At 42.7% G+C, this 14460-nt stretch overlaps 1 protein-coding gene across 1 annotated transcript; it reads right to left on the reverse strand.

Moving 5' to 3' along the window:
* Positions 1 to 376: 376 nt before the first annotated feature.
* On the reverse strand, positions 377 to 13452 carry BYSL (bystin like). The gene is made up of 7 exons (XM_042465749.1): positions 13089 to 13452; positions 11982 to 12156; positions 9616 to 9754; positions 8506 to 8639; positions 6110 to 6270; positions 4797 to 4899; positions 377 to 1103 (listed from the first exon to the last, which is right to left on the reverse strand). Exons 1-7 carry the CDS (start codon positions 13444 to 13446, stop codon positions 755 to 757), a joined length of 1419 nt encoding a protein of 472 aa, XP_042321683.1. The 5' UTR covers positions 13447 to 13452; the 3' UTR covers positions 377 to 754.
* Positions 13453 to 14460: the final 1008 nt, after the last annotated feature.

The raw sequence follows: 14460 nt of genomic DNA on the forward strand, positions 1-14460 counted from the left end.
AATTACCCAGCTTACGAATTTTTCGGGATACGAAAAAATCCCATAGGGATTTATTGTTTCGGCTTACGAAGGTTTTTTTGGGTTACGAAAAAACCCCGGCGCTGTTTTCAATGGAGCCGCGGCAGAGCCGCGGCTTTTTTTCCATTAGCGCCTATGGCAATTCGGGTTACGAAGGTTTTTCGGGTTACGAAATTAGCCGCGGAACGAATTAATTTCGTAACCCGAGGGAGCACTGTACTTCAAAGTTTTCAGTAAAATTACCATGATCTATCTCAAAGCCACAAAGTGATTACTGCCTTCTGTATATTTGCAGGTTTTCTGCCCCTCATATTGATCCAATATTGAGTATTTACCCCACTAATATGCAGCCCAAGAGTTTACTTTACTGCTGTTTATTAATAATGTGCATTCTCCAGTATTTTCAAGAGACAACTAGTGATTGCAGCAAACCTTCTGGCAGCAGGTCTCTTAAGACTGTACAACTCCACTCTGAAGCAATTTGACCATCATGTGACAGATTCCATCTTTTACAAAAGACCTATATTACCATGAATGCATGTCTAGGTAAAGGAAACAATTGTAAATGCTTTTACTCCTTGCCTGTCTTGTACTGGAAAGGGCACATATCCCATTACATTGTGATGGAGCCTCAAGACCAAAGCAGCTGCTGCCTTTAATGTAACAAGTTCCATCCCAAACAAAACAACAGCACATGTAGTGTCCAATACATAGAGTCCACGTTTCTATAATATATTCACTCCATTGCTGCTGGTTGCATTACCTCCACATCCCGACACTTGGAGTTCACTAGTTCCCTGCGGATCTCTGGAGAGATCTGGGTATGGCTGTGGAACTTGAGCAACTCCAAAAGGGCTTCTTTCTGCTCTAATGACAGATCCTCTTTGTAACGCTGAGCAAAGGTCAAGAGACACTGGTGCCACAGGACAGGCAAGGTGCGCTTATCTGTCCGGAAGGATAAGAAGTGAAAGACCAGGGCATCCACCACCCGGAAAGGTAAAGCATACTTTTTGTCAATCAGCAGACGAAGAAAGATGCTGTTGGCGCCACTGTACTCCATCTCAGCAATCTTTAGCATTGCGGCCCTGTGGGAGTGAGAGCAAGAAGAATCAAGTGATTCTGCATCATTGAGTGGCCCTCCAGCTAGCAAAATGAAGTTACAATGTTCCCAAGATGGCAGAGTTGGGAGAGAAAGAATCATTCAAGGATGATTTAATCCTGCAGAATTAAAGATTCTGTTAAAAGCCTTCTTTTTTTAACAATGGGTAGACTTAGGCAGGAAGCCAGAAGTGCAATAGGCACAGACCAAGTAGATTACCACATTGCATTCTTATAGTGCTGCTATTCCACTTTTACTGCTCTGGCTGCCTCCTGTTGCATTCTGGGATTTGCAGTTCAGTGAGGCCTAAGAGCTCTCTCGCTGAGAATTCTAAATGCCGCTCCCTAAACTGCCAATCCCAGAATGCAACAGGAGGCAGCCAGAACAGAAAGTGGAACAGCAGCACTATAAGAGTGCAGTGTGGTAATTTACCAAAAGGCAGGGCAAGGTACTGCAGTAGCTGATGCCCAGAGTGTACAAACAGCAATAGTTAGACTTGCCAAATTCCCTTGCTGACTATGCTCCCATGCTTTTGGCAGGAAGCGTGCTCAAGATTGCACTCTGAGGCAGTATGCCATTTATTTATTTATTTATTTGCTGCCTTTCTCCCTGTATGGGACCCAAGGCAGCTCACAATGTTAAAATCAAATACAGTTTTGAAAAATTGATAAAACAAAAGCAATTAAATATTAATGTAAAAGATTTACACAAATGCAATTAAAATGGATTAAACATTGATCAGAATGGGGACTGCAGTCAAGAAATAAGATGACTAGGAATAGGGAAGGCAGCTATGAAAATATTAGAAAAGATCATAAAATGTAAAGATATTCAACTGAACACAAAAATTAGAATTGTTCAAGCCATTGTTTTTCCTTTTACCATATAAGGTTGCACAAGCTGCACAGTGAGGAAAGAGATCGATTCATTTGTGATGTGGTGCTGAAGAAGAGTGCTGAGGATATCATGGACAGCCAAAAAGACAAACGAATGGGTCCTAGCCTGAAATCTCCCTGAAAGCCAAGATGATTAAGCTGAGGTTATCACACTTTGGTCACATCATGAGATGAAATAACCCACTGGAAAATACAATAATGCTAGGAAAGGTGGAGGGGTGTAAAAAGAGAGGAAATCCGCAGGAATGGGCAAGCACTGGCCCTCCAGATCTGGAAGGTCACAAGTATAAATTGTTATTCTGTTTTCATTTTTCTTGTCCCAAGGCCTGATTCATATTGGCTAATCCCAACCAGAGTAAACTCTTGAGTCAACGGTTGAGTGGTAAATGAACCCATACAAGTAGTCTATTGAATCAATCAGTGCACTCTGATAAGGACCAATAACAGAATTTGGGCCTGTTTTTCTGCAGCTGGAACTCTGGAAGAGACCAATGTGCTTGGAAATAATTGCCCAGCAATTTTTTTCCAGTGTTTCAATTACAGAAACATAATAATGCTGAGAGCAAAAGAAAAGAGTCCATGAAACAGTTGAACCCTAGCTACAGAAGTGTGGAATGCTAAAACTGGAAAGCTGACTTTATGCCAAACTCAAATTCATGCAGATAACTGTATCACTATGGGAAAAGGAATCTTGGCTTTTATGCAAAATATCTGTTAAACAGAATTCTTTGGCTCTAAGGAATGAGTATATAAACTAAGGATGAGGAAACTAAGGTTGTAGGCCAGCTCTCCACTTTAGGCCAGATCATTTTGGGGGAATGTCTATGCTTCCCGATATGAGTGGTTCCCCAGATGATGCCCCTGCCAGAGATATGTGACAGCTCTCCAGCTACTGAACAAGCTTTGCTCTCCCTTTGCCTTCTCCACATGAAGAATAAGAACCAAGAATGAACTATGGAGCATTCACACAGTTCCTGAGGGATTGGAAGAATGTCCTTGGTTCCCCCTCATAGTTCCATCATAAGAAAGAGAACCAGGAATAAGTCCAACTTTCAGCTGCCAACATCCTAGTATGTCCCATCTCTTTCTTCAGGGGATGGAGCCTGGTGGAACCTCTTTGGGCTGGATTAGATCCCCAGTAGATTGATCAGGCCCTCCCCAACACAGAAAAATTAGACAATTTAGGAGGTGCCCTTGAAAGGTCTTTAAACAGAGGCTGGATGGCCATCTGTTGGGGATGCTTTGATTGAGAGTTCCTGTATGGCAGGGGGGGTTGGACTGGATGGCCCTTGTGGTCTCTTCCAACTCTACAATTCTATGGCTACGTTTGTATTCACACAGCAGACCCTCAGCCCAGCTTCTCGCATGGCTTTAAAGAACATTCTGTCAGGAACAATTATATACAAGAACAGGAAGTTTTCCCCCAAGATAGCAAAGGAACTTTTGCAATAACTACAGGACCACAGCATTAATTTCCCATGCAAGCAAAGTGATGCTCAAAATTCTACAACAAAGAATTTTACCATACACACAGTGAGAAATGTCATGTGCCAAGCTGGGTTCAGGAAAGGAAGAAGCACTTGGGATCATATTGCAAATATATGTTGGATAACAGATCACACCAAAGAATTTCAAAAGAAAATCAGTCTATGTTTTATATATTTTAGCAAAGTCTGGCTGTGCTGATCATTAAAAACTTTGGATCCTTCTTAAAATGGGTGTGCCACAACATTGTACGCATAACTTGTACTCAGGACAAGAGGCTACTGTTAAGACTGAATACAAAGAAACAGAACAGTTTCCAGGTGGCATGGGGATCAGGCAAGGATGCATTTTATCACCCTATCTGTTTAATGTGTTTGTGTAACATACATAAAAAAAGAATTAGACTTGGAAGAAGGATGTGTGAAAACTAGAGGAAAGAACTTCAATATCTGCGGATGAAACTATTACTGAAGGAAATCAAGGAAGAAAGTGCAAAGGCAGGTTTACAGCTGAACATTAATAAAACTAAAATAATGACTACAGATGATTTACATCACTTTAAAAGTAGACAATGAAGACACTGAATTAATTCAAGATTTTCCATACCTGGCTCAGTCATTCATCAGAACAGAGAATGCAGTCAAGAAATCAGAAGAAAACTAGGAGTTGGAAGGGCAGCTATGAAGGAACTAGACAAGATAAAATAAATCCTATTAAGATCTGCAGTGTCAATATATATCTTTGAATACTAAGGTTAGGCTTGTTCCATGCCATTGTATTTCCTATTTCTGTGTATGGTTGTGAAGCTAGGCAGTGAAGAACGCTGACAGGCAGAAAATCAACTCATTTGAAGTGTGGTGGTGGAGAAGAGTTCTATGGATACTGTGAACTACTGAAAAGACCAATAAATGGGTTGAAGAACAAATAAAACCTAAACTCTACCTAGAAGCCAAGACAACTAAACTGAAACTGGCCATATCACAAGATATGACTCACTAGAAAAGACAATAATGCTTGGTAAGGTAGAAGTCAGTAGGAAAAGAGGAAGACTGAATTCCAGATGGAAAGTGTCAATCTAGAAACGATGGGCCTGAGTCTGCAAGACCTGAGCACAGCTGTTGATAATAAGGGTGACTTGGAGGTCTCTCATTCATGGGGATGCCATAAGTCGAAGTCAACTTGGTGGCAGTTAACAACAAATATGAACTTCAAGGAGATAAGACTGCATGGGAGAAAGGTACAAACACACTTTTGTCATTCTAAAATGATTGTCAACAAATTAGCCTAACTCTCCTTACCCAGAATGAAGGACAGGAATAGAGCACTTGGCAAGGATGCTGCCCACTATGATGGCTTCCCGCAGTGTGCATGTTCCTGACTCACACAAGGGAAGGAGGATACCTGCAGAGAGAGGAAACGGGAAGAATTATATAAGGCTTTATAATACGTTTCATAAAAGCATAATATCAGAAATACAAACTGTTTAAAAAAACCCAGAGCAGCAAAATCACTCAGCATCTTAAAGAATGACCAACTGCCAGACTTCACGATAATGCAATACAAACAAGTATGTTAACAGTGCTGCATCATATACATACACCACAGCATGGTTAAAATTACTTATACAGAAAGCTATGGCACTAAATTTGCAAGACCTAAACAGAGCTGTTAACAGGGACTCTCAGAGATCTCTCACTCACAGGATCACCATAAGTTGAAGCTGACTTGACTGCACATAACAACAGCCAAGGAGATTATCATCAGATCCATCCGTAGACCTGATTATGAAAACCTGTCTACACTAAAAATCAAACTAGATCCACTGCTTTAGATGCAAAACTATCTCTCAGAATCTTCAGAACAAAGTGGAAGGGGGGCTGCTTTAAAGCAAGCAGATGAAATAGGCTGGAGTGTACTGACTTTGCCCTGCATCTGCTAGTCTCTACATACCCCCCCCCCCCCGATGCTTTCCATCCAGCCATGATCATTTCCATTACTAGAGTCTGGCTGACAGAAAACCCAATCCTGGACAGAGTTCCAGGAAATAAGTAGCACAACACAGAAGGGTGCCTAGGGACAAATGAATCCATCCATTTCCAGCTGTAAGAACTTAGTAACTTAAAAACTAGTGCCCTAGTTTGCTTTTCCCCTCTTCCCTCCTTTTCTTTTTGCAATTTATCTTTAAGACTGCCAACAGACAGGAGCTCTCTTGTGAGATTCTATAAGCTGCTCTAAGAACCTTTTTGACCGAAGAGTGGGATAAATAACTCTAATTAATAAATAAAGAATAAAGAATTGGCCTTCTCATGCCAAGGTATCCAGTACCATCAGTGGTACACTGATAATATAATAACTCTTCCACGGGTCATTATAAAGCAGTTACTTCAGAGGCAAATATTTTGTATTTTAGGTGCAAATGGCAGTACAAGTCTGGCTTATGCATCCTACAGTGCACTCCTCAGAAGAGGAATAGCAGTACTAACAAGTTATAAGACAATAAACCTGAGCCAAATACAGATTTTTAAAGAAGCTCTCTATGTGCTTCCTCCCCCATATTGTGAAGAAACTATGAAATAAAAGAACAACAGATAATTTTCAGTGTCTCCTATACCTTTGAACCATGCTCCAGGCTTGAATAATGCCTTCTTCAATGCCATGTAAAGATGGAAGTTGAGGCGTTTATATTCAGCAATATCATCCCTGATTCGAGGAAGAAGGACCAGATTGTAGAACCTCTGGGCCATCCTCTCTTTGAGATTCGATGAGAAGATTCTGAGATGAATAACAAAGGCACGGAGATGAATGGGAGAACAGTGGCAAAGGAGAGGAGTGTAATACCTTGGCCTTACATTATGTAATACACAGGGAAACAGGGCTGCATACAAGCTATGCTTTCCGTTTTGACCTTAGATACTAAAATTCTCTAGGATTTGGGATTATTTCATTGTGCATGCACCCACTGAAACAAATAGGACTTGAGGTCCCATGTTTTTTTCCCTTACGCGGGGAGGTCCAGAACAGATCCCCTGCATATACTAAAGGTGCACTGTAGTATTAAATAAAAATAAAATCCAAAACAATGAGAAAGTAAAGTAAAAGCCAGATACTAAACATCCTTAGTTATCATAAAATTATTTAGGATAATTCTTGATTCTTTTATAATTCTTTTAAATTCTTTATGATATGCACGTCCAGTATACCATAGTGGAAAAATAGCCATTAAATGGCCTTATAGCTTTCCCTGAGGGTCTCTCTATAAGAGGAGATTAAACTTTGTAATTGTTTATGTTTTCAGTCAGCTGCACTTTGCACTGTTGTCAGCAGCAAAGAGGAAGAGGAACCCAAAGTTCTCTATTTGAAGGAACAAGGAATGGACATCAGATGCATTAATACTTGCAGCATACCCAACTATACACTGTTTTATTCCACAGATCTGAGAACTATACTGTTTGGACCTTTCTAGTTTTAAAAGGAAACACTAGAAAGGTCATTTTAAACTGACTCTGAATGTACTCTTTGACAAGCATATATAAGCAGAAAATACCAAACAAAGTAGAAAAAACTTGGTTTTTTTTGTACAGAAGGAAAGCTTCATGTCCTACAACAGCAATCAGAAGCCCTTTCACATTACACCAGGGGTTGGCAACCTCCGGCCCGTGGGCCGGATGCGGCCCGCAGAGGCCTGGCGACCGGCCCCTGGCTGCTGTTGCCGCCGCTGCCAGTCACGGCTTTTCGCCGCTCTGGGCGCCGCCATTTTGGGCGGCAAAAGGCGGGCCCCAGGGCGGCGAAATGACGCGACAGGTGGCCGCGGCGGCGGGCCTCTAGGAGGCCCTTTGCCGTCTCTGGGGCCCTCCAGGAGGGCTCCCAGGGCGGCAGGGGGCCTCTGGGGGGCCCTTTGCCGTCTCTGGGGCCCTCCAGGGGGCCCTCCAGCGCTGGTGGCCCCCCCCAGCTTTTTTGCTGGTCTCTGACGGGGCCTGGGGCCCCGTCAGGGGCCAGCAAAGATGGGGAGGCCTGGCCCCCGGAGGGTGGAAGCTCTGCCCCTGGCATGCGGCCCCGCCCCTGGAGGGTGGAAGCTCCACCCCCTGGTACACGGCCCCACCCCGGAGGGTGGAAGCTCCACCCCCTGGCACACGGCCCCGCCCCGGAGGGTGGAAGCTCCACCCCTGGCACGTGGCCCCGCCCCGGAGGGTGGAAGCTCCACCCCCGGCTTCGGCCCCCCAGTCGCCTGAGGGACAGCAACCCGACCCCCGGCTCAAAAAGGTTGCCTACTTCTGCATTACACATTTATAGAACTATGATTCTACTTTAACTGTCTTCACTATATCCTATGGCATCCTGAGATTTGTAGTCTGGTTAGGTACCAGAGCTGTGTGGCTGAAAATTCTACATACCACCATGGCAGTTAAAGTGGGATCACAGTGCTACAACTGTGTAATGTGAAAAGGCCCCCAGGAGTGTTGAATAGCAGATGGGTGAAAGGGAGAAAAAGAAACACACTCAGATATAAGATGGGGTATATATGTGTATGGGCAATTGTGCACTCACAGGCATATTAATGCCAAGATCTCAAGCTAAAAGGAAGTGAACTGTTAGCAATATAAACATGAACTAGTCTATAATTAAGTTATACATTACATTTTCCAGACACAGGATTGTATAGGTCTCAAAGAAATAATAGACACTGAAACAAAGACCCTTGTAGCATTTTTTCCACTTCTACATTTCAAACAAATGTATATTACTGCAGTACTGGTTTTGGCTATATAATCTAACGCTGGAGAAATAACCACAGAGCAGGAAAAATATGAACATACGGAATTGTGGCAGCTCATGGAAGAAGGATGGAGGACATGAAGACTCCAGAACATTGCTACAAACTTGAGGCAAGTTACTTAGAAGGGCCTGAAGGCCTATTTTATGGGCTGCAAAAACAAAGCTGGGGACCAACACGTAGCTCCAATGTTGCACTGTGTCTGTCCCTTCTGTAAATAATATAGTGTCTCCCACCTTGTCGCCTGATACATGGCAGCTGCAGTCCATGTTTCTGGTTCTGTGATATAGAGGATCTGCTCCCAGTTGGACAATGCTGGGATGATTTTGAAGGCTTTGGGCAGTTTTCCACTCCTGTACTTGGACAGCACCTTTGGAACAATTTTTAAAGGTTATGTGAAAGATAAACAGGCATAATGGCTTTGATCTAACATTTATATCTGCCACTTACAAAGATTTCAATTAAAATACTTTAATAACCATTCAAGTACACTATTTAGAATTCCTCATATATTAGCAAAAATTACTCTTATCCATGAACATCTGTAGCCATGCTAAATTATCTTAAAATGCAGTGTAAGACAGAAACAAAACAATAGTTCCTCTTCCCATAACTACCATAATGATGCATCACCTTTAGACAAGGATAGTTCTACAGTTAAGGTTATTTGGCTCTATATTCCCTTCTCCTTTTGTGTCGTGTCTTTTAGATTGTAAGCCTGAGGGCAGCGAACCATCTATTGTATATACTCATGTATAAATCTAGAAATTTAGGTCAAAGAATTGACCCAAAAAACCTGAGTGGACTTATCCATGGGTCAATTTAAATGCTGTATCTGAACTCTTATTTAAAAGAAGGAACTATCCCCTGGTGAAAGGGGCATAATCTGTCCTGGAAGCACTGCCACCCCTGCCACTCTCTCATCCATTTAGCCTTAAGAGTGAGCACAAAGAATTATATCTGCTGATATTTTGTAGCTTCTTTGACATTGTTTTGCTTTGCCTCATCCTTTAGATGCTTTTTTATACGCCCCTAAATTTTGCCCTCGACTTATCCATGGGTCATATCAAAATCCATAATTTTGACCCCAAAACTTGCCCTCGACTTATACATGAGGTCGACTTATAGTCGAGTATACACGGTACGTAATTAAAAATAATAATTGTAAGCCGCTCTGATAGCCTTTAGGGCTGAAGGGCGGGGTAAAATATCATAAATAATAATAATATAATAATAATAGCAGATAGCTGTAGATTGTCCTTATAACGTATATGGGTGTGTACACACACCTATGCTTATATATATGCATACATACTTCAGTTTGTACAAAAATATGTTATTCTTACTTCTCTAACACCCTTGTAGACCTCTAGGACACGGGGGTTAAGTTGTGGCATAGGGTGACCAGATATTTCTGACATCACAGTCTCCACTTCTGTCTGTTTCTCTGTAATCTTCTCCATTATAATGTCTGCCAAGGTGCGCCTAATGAGTAGTGAAAGGAAACAAAATGAAACAAAGGAATGTGTAGCACCCCCCCCCCCCCCTTAACCAATCAATAGCTCTTCTTTCTAACTGGAGAAGATGAAGCTTCTTCCTATGGAAGGCCTCTATAGTCACTTTCCTTCTCCAGTTCAAATCACTGATGTGTAAATAAATAAGCCTGAAAGTGGCAACATCTTTACTCTGTTTCTGCACTATTTTGCTCTAGGAGACTGGCCAGCAAACTCATAGTTCTTGGCCATTTTGTACTTTTGGGATGCCAAAAGACAACCAGTTTTTTTTAAAAAATGAGGATTATTTATCTTACAATATTACTTAACATAATCATAATATTGAAGAACTCCCCTATTGTGCTGTGGTGAAGGGTGGGCTATGTATCAGATAAATAATAAAAATAAGGGTTTTCCCAAGAGAAAGGGGGTATTGTGCATTCTTATAATGGTTAATATACACTAGAGGCAATTAGAGGAAACCTCTCTTCTTCTGTATCAATAGTCTGTTCATTTTCATAGATCACTTGATTCCAGAAACAACAACAACAAAAAATAACTAAAAACGCACCTCTACCATAATTAGGGTTGCCATAACCCGGCGGCCCCCGTGCCAATCACGGTTTCGGGGGGCCCCTCCCGGTCCCGTTTGGGCCCCCATCCGTGCATTGTTCCCGGTTTGGGGGCCCGCTCCAGCCATTGCCACTGCTGCTAATGCGGCTGCTGCGGCGCCAACCCACCTCCTCCTCCGGCTCTGCCTTCCTCCTCTTCCTTGGCGGCAGAAGCGCCACCACCACCGCGCCCCCACTGTGAGGGCTTGCGCGCCGCCCAGGCCTCAGCAAGGGTCAGTGGCAGCGCGCGCGCCTGCCCCACTTTCCTCCCCCTGCACGTGCACGCCTGGCCCACTTTCCTCCCCCCGCGCGCGCCTGCACCAGTTCCCTCCGCACGCACGCGCGCCTGCCCTGGTTCCCTCCCCGCACGCGTGCCAGCCATCAGAAGGAGGAGGGGGGGAGGAGGAAGGAGCCGGAGGAAGGGTGCCTGAAGGCCAGGGCAGAATTGGGCCAGAGGAGGAGGAGGAAAGCTGAGTCAGTGGCCATTAGGTCTGCCTTGGTATTTTGGGGTTTTTAAATTATATTTAAAAAGATAAAATACTTATTTTATTTAATTTTTATTATTGCTTTTTTTATTTTATTAATATTTATTATTGCTTGTTTTTATTTTATTTCATTAATTTTATTATTGCTTGTTTTTATTTTATTGCATTAATTTTTATTATTGCTTGTTTTTATTTTATTTCATTAATTTTTATTATTGCTTGTTTTTATTTTATTTTATTAATTTTTATTATTGCTTGTTTTTATTTTATATCATTAATTTTTATTATTATTTGTTTTTATTTTATATCATTAATTTTTATTATTATTTGTTTTTATTTTATATCATTAATTTTATTATTGCTTGTTTTTATTAATTTTTATTATTATTTGTTTTTATTTTATATCATTAATTTTATTATTGCTTGTTTTTATTTTATTTCATTAATTTTTATTATTGCTTGTTTTTGTTTTATTTTATTAATTTTTATTATTGCTTGTTTTTGTTTTATTTTATTAATTTTTATTATTGCTTGTTTTTTATTTTATTACATTAATTTTATTATTAAATATATACACCCCTGCCTTGTTTTTTATTTATTTTTTCATTATTAAATATATGTAAGTGCATTTTCTGTGTATTTATGGCGCTTTGAATGCTAACAAGTCTGCCTTTCTGGGACAATTATAGTGATGATGATGATGATGATGATGATGATGATGATGGTGATATTGATATCAACAAGCCTCTGAGGCACGGCCAATGTAATTTGCTGTGATTTTTACAAACTCATGCGCAGTGAAGAAAAACCACAGTCCCTTGACCAAGTACACACTTCTGAGAAGTAAAGTTGAACCCGAGGGCAAATACATTTCTGCCATCTGTTTAGAAATAATGCCAAAATGTCCTCCATTTTGATCATGCCTAAAAACATGCATTTATATTAACATTTTAAAAAAAAACTCAATTTTTTGCGCGTCCTCCATTTTTTTTATAAAAATGTGTCCTACATTTGAAAATGTTTCCCTACATTTGTCCTGGTTTGGAGGTCCTCACTTATGGCAACCCTAGCCATAATGGCAACAACTAATGCATAAACAAAGATCTGCTGCTCTGAGGCTCACCTCAGTGGTGGGTTCTTGTTCATGAACATTTCAATGGCTTTTTCATCCTCTGGGTTCACCGTCATCTCCTCACAACATTCTTCCTTTTCCATGGCTGCAGCTTTCTCCAGTGATGGCCACTCATCATCATCATCACCATCATCTGCATCTGAATCTCCATCCTTTGAGGAAGGTCCTAGAAGAGGCAGAACAAAATCAGTTCTCTGTATTTAGCAAAGCAAGCAATTTCCTCTAGGTTAAGGAAAGAAACACTGGCTTTCTCTGGATCAAATGGCCACAGGTAGGAAATTTGGCAATCCAACCCAACAGCAGTGTTAGTTTGTAGAATCAGTATGCAGAGAGATCTTGTACAGTAGCACCTTTCAGACTAAGGTCCAAAACACAACACTGGAGAAATCACCCAGTTTGAGACTGCTTTAACTGCCCTGGCTCAGTGCTAGGGAATCCTGGGAATTGTAGTTCTGAGAGACCTTTAGCCTTCTCTGTCAGAGAGCTCTAGTGCCACAATAAACTTCAATTCCCAGGATTCCCTAACACTGAGCCAGGGCAGTTAAAGTGGACTCAAAGTGGATTATTTCTGCAATGTATTTTGAACCTAACGGAAAGAAAGAAGTACTTATTCTTTCAGTTAGGACAGGGGTCCCCAAACTGTGCCCTTGAAGAGATTTTGGACTTCAGCTCCCAGAAGCCTCAACCATGTTGGAAAATGGTCTAGGATTCTGGGAGCGTAAGTCCGGATCAGAGTCAGGATGATGGTAGACGTAGTCTGACCCAGTGGTACCCAAAGTGCACCCTTTAAGGGATTTTGGACTCCAACTCCCAGAATCCCAGTCTATTGGCCCACATGGCTGAGGCTTCTGGGAGCTGAAGTCCAAAATCCCTTAAAAAGAGCACAGTTTGGGGACCACTGGGATACAATCTCTCTCTACACTGCAGTGGCCCCCAAACTATGCTCTTAAAGGGGTTTGGACTACAGCTCCCAGAAGCCTCTGCCATGTGGGCCAATAGACTGGGATTCTGGGAGTTGGAGTCCAAAATTCCCTTAAAGAGCACAGTTTGGGGGAGACCAGGTTCTGGGAGGCCTTGGCTCCCGCCTGAAGCCCTCACCCAGGACTGTGGTCCTCTTCCTGGGCTGCTCCCTTCCCGCCGCAGCGCCATGCTCGGCCTCGAGCTCCTCCTGCTGGATCCGAGCCTGCTCCAGGATCCTGCGAGAGAGCCTCTCGTCCACGAAATCCTCTCCTTCGCCGCCATTTTGTCCGCCTCTCCCCCGCCGTTTGACCCTCGTCACGGGCTTCACCGAGTCGCTCAGGAGGATCTGCTCGGTCAAAGGAACGTTCCCCACAGCCGCCGCCGCCGCCGCCGAAGCGGACCCGGAAGCGCCGGAGCCTTTGGTTCGCTTCACCTTCGGCATGATCGCCACAGAAGGAGCCGCGCGCACATGGGGGGAGGGATCGCAAATGCGCATGCGCCCCACCGCAGAGCTAAAATAGACATACGCGACCTCTTGACCCGGATGTGACGGGACTAGTTTCGAAGCCGCTTTTAAAATGTCCGCCCAAAGGAGGGCAAAACTGACCGTTGCTCAATCTAGGCTCAGTGGTCTCCAAACTGTGCTTTTTTTAAAGGGATTTTGGACTTCATTTCCCAGAATCCTAGACTATTGGCCAACATGGCTGGGGCTTCTGGGAGTTGAAGTCCAACATCTCTTAAAGGGCAGTTTGGGGACCACTGGAGACTCTAACTAGATTACCATGCTACACTAATTCTAGACTCTTATGTACTCCAGTACCGCACTATTATTATTACTACTATTATTATTGTGCTGCTATTCCACTTAAACTGCTCTGGCTGCCTCATGTTGCATTCTGGGATTTGTAGTTTAAGGAGAGGCATTTAGGATTCTCAGCCAGAGAGCTCTAAGGCCTCACTGAACTACAAACCCCAGAATGCTACAGGAGGCAGGGCAGTAATAGTGGAGTAGCAGCATTATAAGAGGGTGGTGTGGAAGATGTCGTTAGGACAGCCTGTGGTGTCGCTGAACACACCCTACAGAATCCTTGTCATGTTTTTGGTACTAATGTTACTCATAAATCATAATTCCCATAGAATGGAAGAGTTGGAAGAGACCACAAAGGCCATCCAGTCCAACCCCATTCTGCCATGAAGAAGTCATTTTCCCCCTAATATTGGGACTGATTGGCATGCTTTACCCCTTCACCACCTAAAGTTTTCCTGATGCAAAACGTGAAGACTTCTTGAGAAATTCGGTGTTCTCTATCTACATAGGAGCTTTTGGCTTCACCAAGGAAGGAGACACACAGGATGGGCAAAAAGGAGGGGAGGGGGGCAAGTGCCAGCCTGGAGATAGCCCTCCCTACCATCTGAACTAAGACCAGAAACAGAAAATGTAGGCCTATGACTAACATCTTCAATTTCTTTCTCCTGTTTGCCTGATGAAGAAGCCAGTGTGACTTCAAAA

The sequence above is a fragment of the Sceloporus undulatus genome, chromosome 4, assembly GCF_019175285.1.
Source record: "Sceloporus undulatus isolate JIND9_A2432 ecotype Alabama chromosome 4, SceUnd_v1.1, whole genome shotgun sequence".
NCBI classification, from domain to species: domain Eukaryota; kingdom Metazoa; phylum Chordata; class Lepidosauria; order Squamata; family Phrynosomatidae; genus Sceloporus; species Sceloporus undulatus.

What these genes read in the sequence shown, in the direction of transcription:
- BYSL (XM_042465749.1), bottom strand. Translation starts at nt 13,446, where the DNA reads ATGCGCATTTGCGATCCCTCCCCCCATGTGCGCGCGGCTCCTTCTGTG. An exon ending in GCCTGGAGCATGGTTCAAAG is followed by an intron (nt 4,900 to 6,109) that starts GTATAGGAGACA and finishes CTCTCTCTGCAG; the next exon opens with GTATCCTCCTTCCCTTGTGT. An exon ending in ATTCCTGTCCTTCATTCTGG is followed by an intron (nt 1,104 to 4,796) that starts GTAAGGAGAGTT and finishes TCACTCCCACAG; the next exon opens with GGCCGCAATGCTAAAGATTG.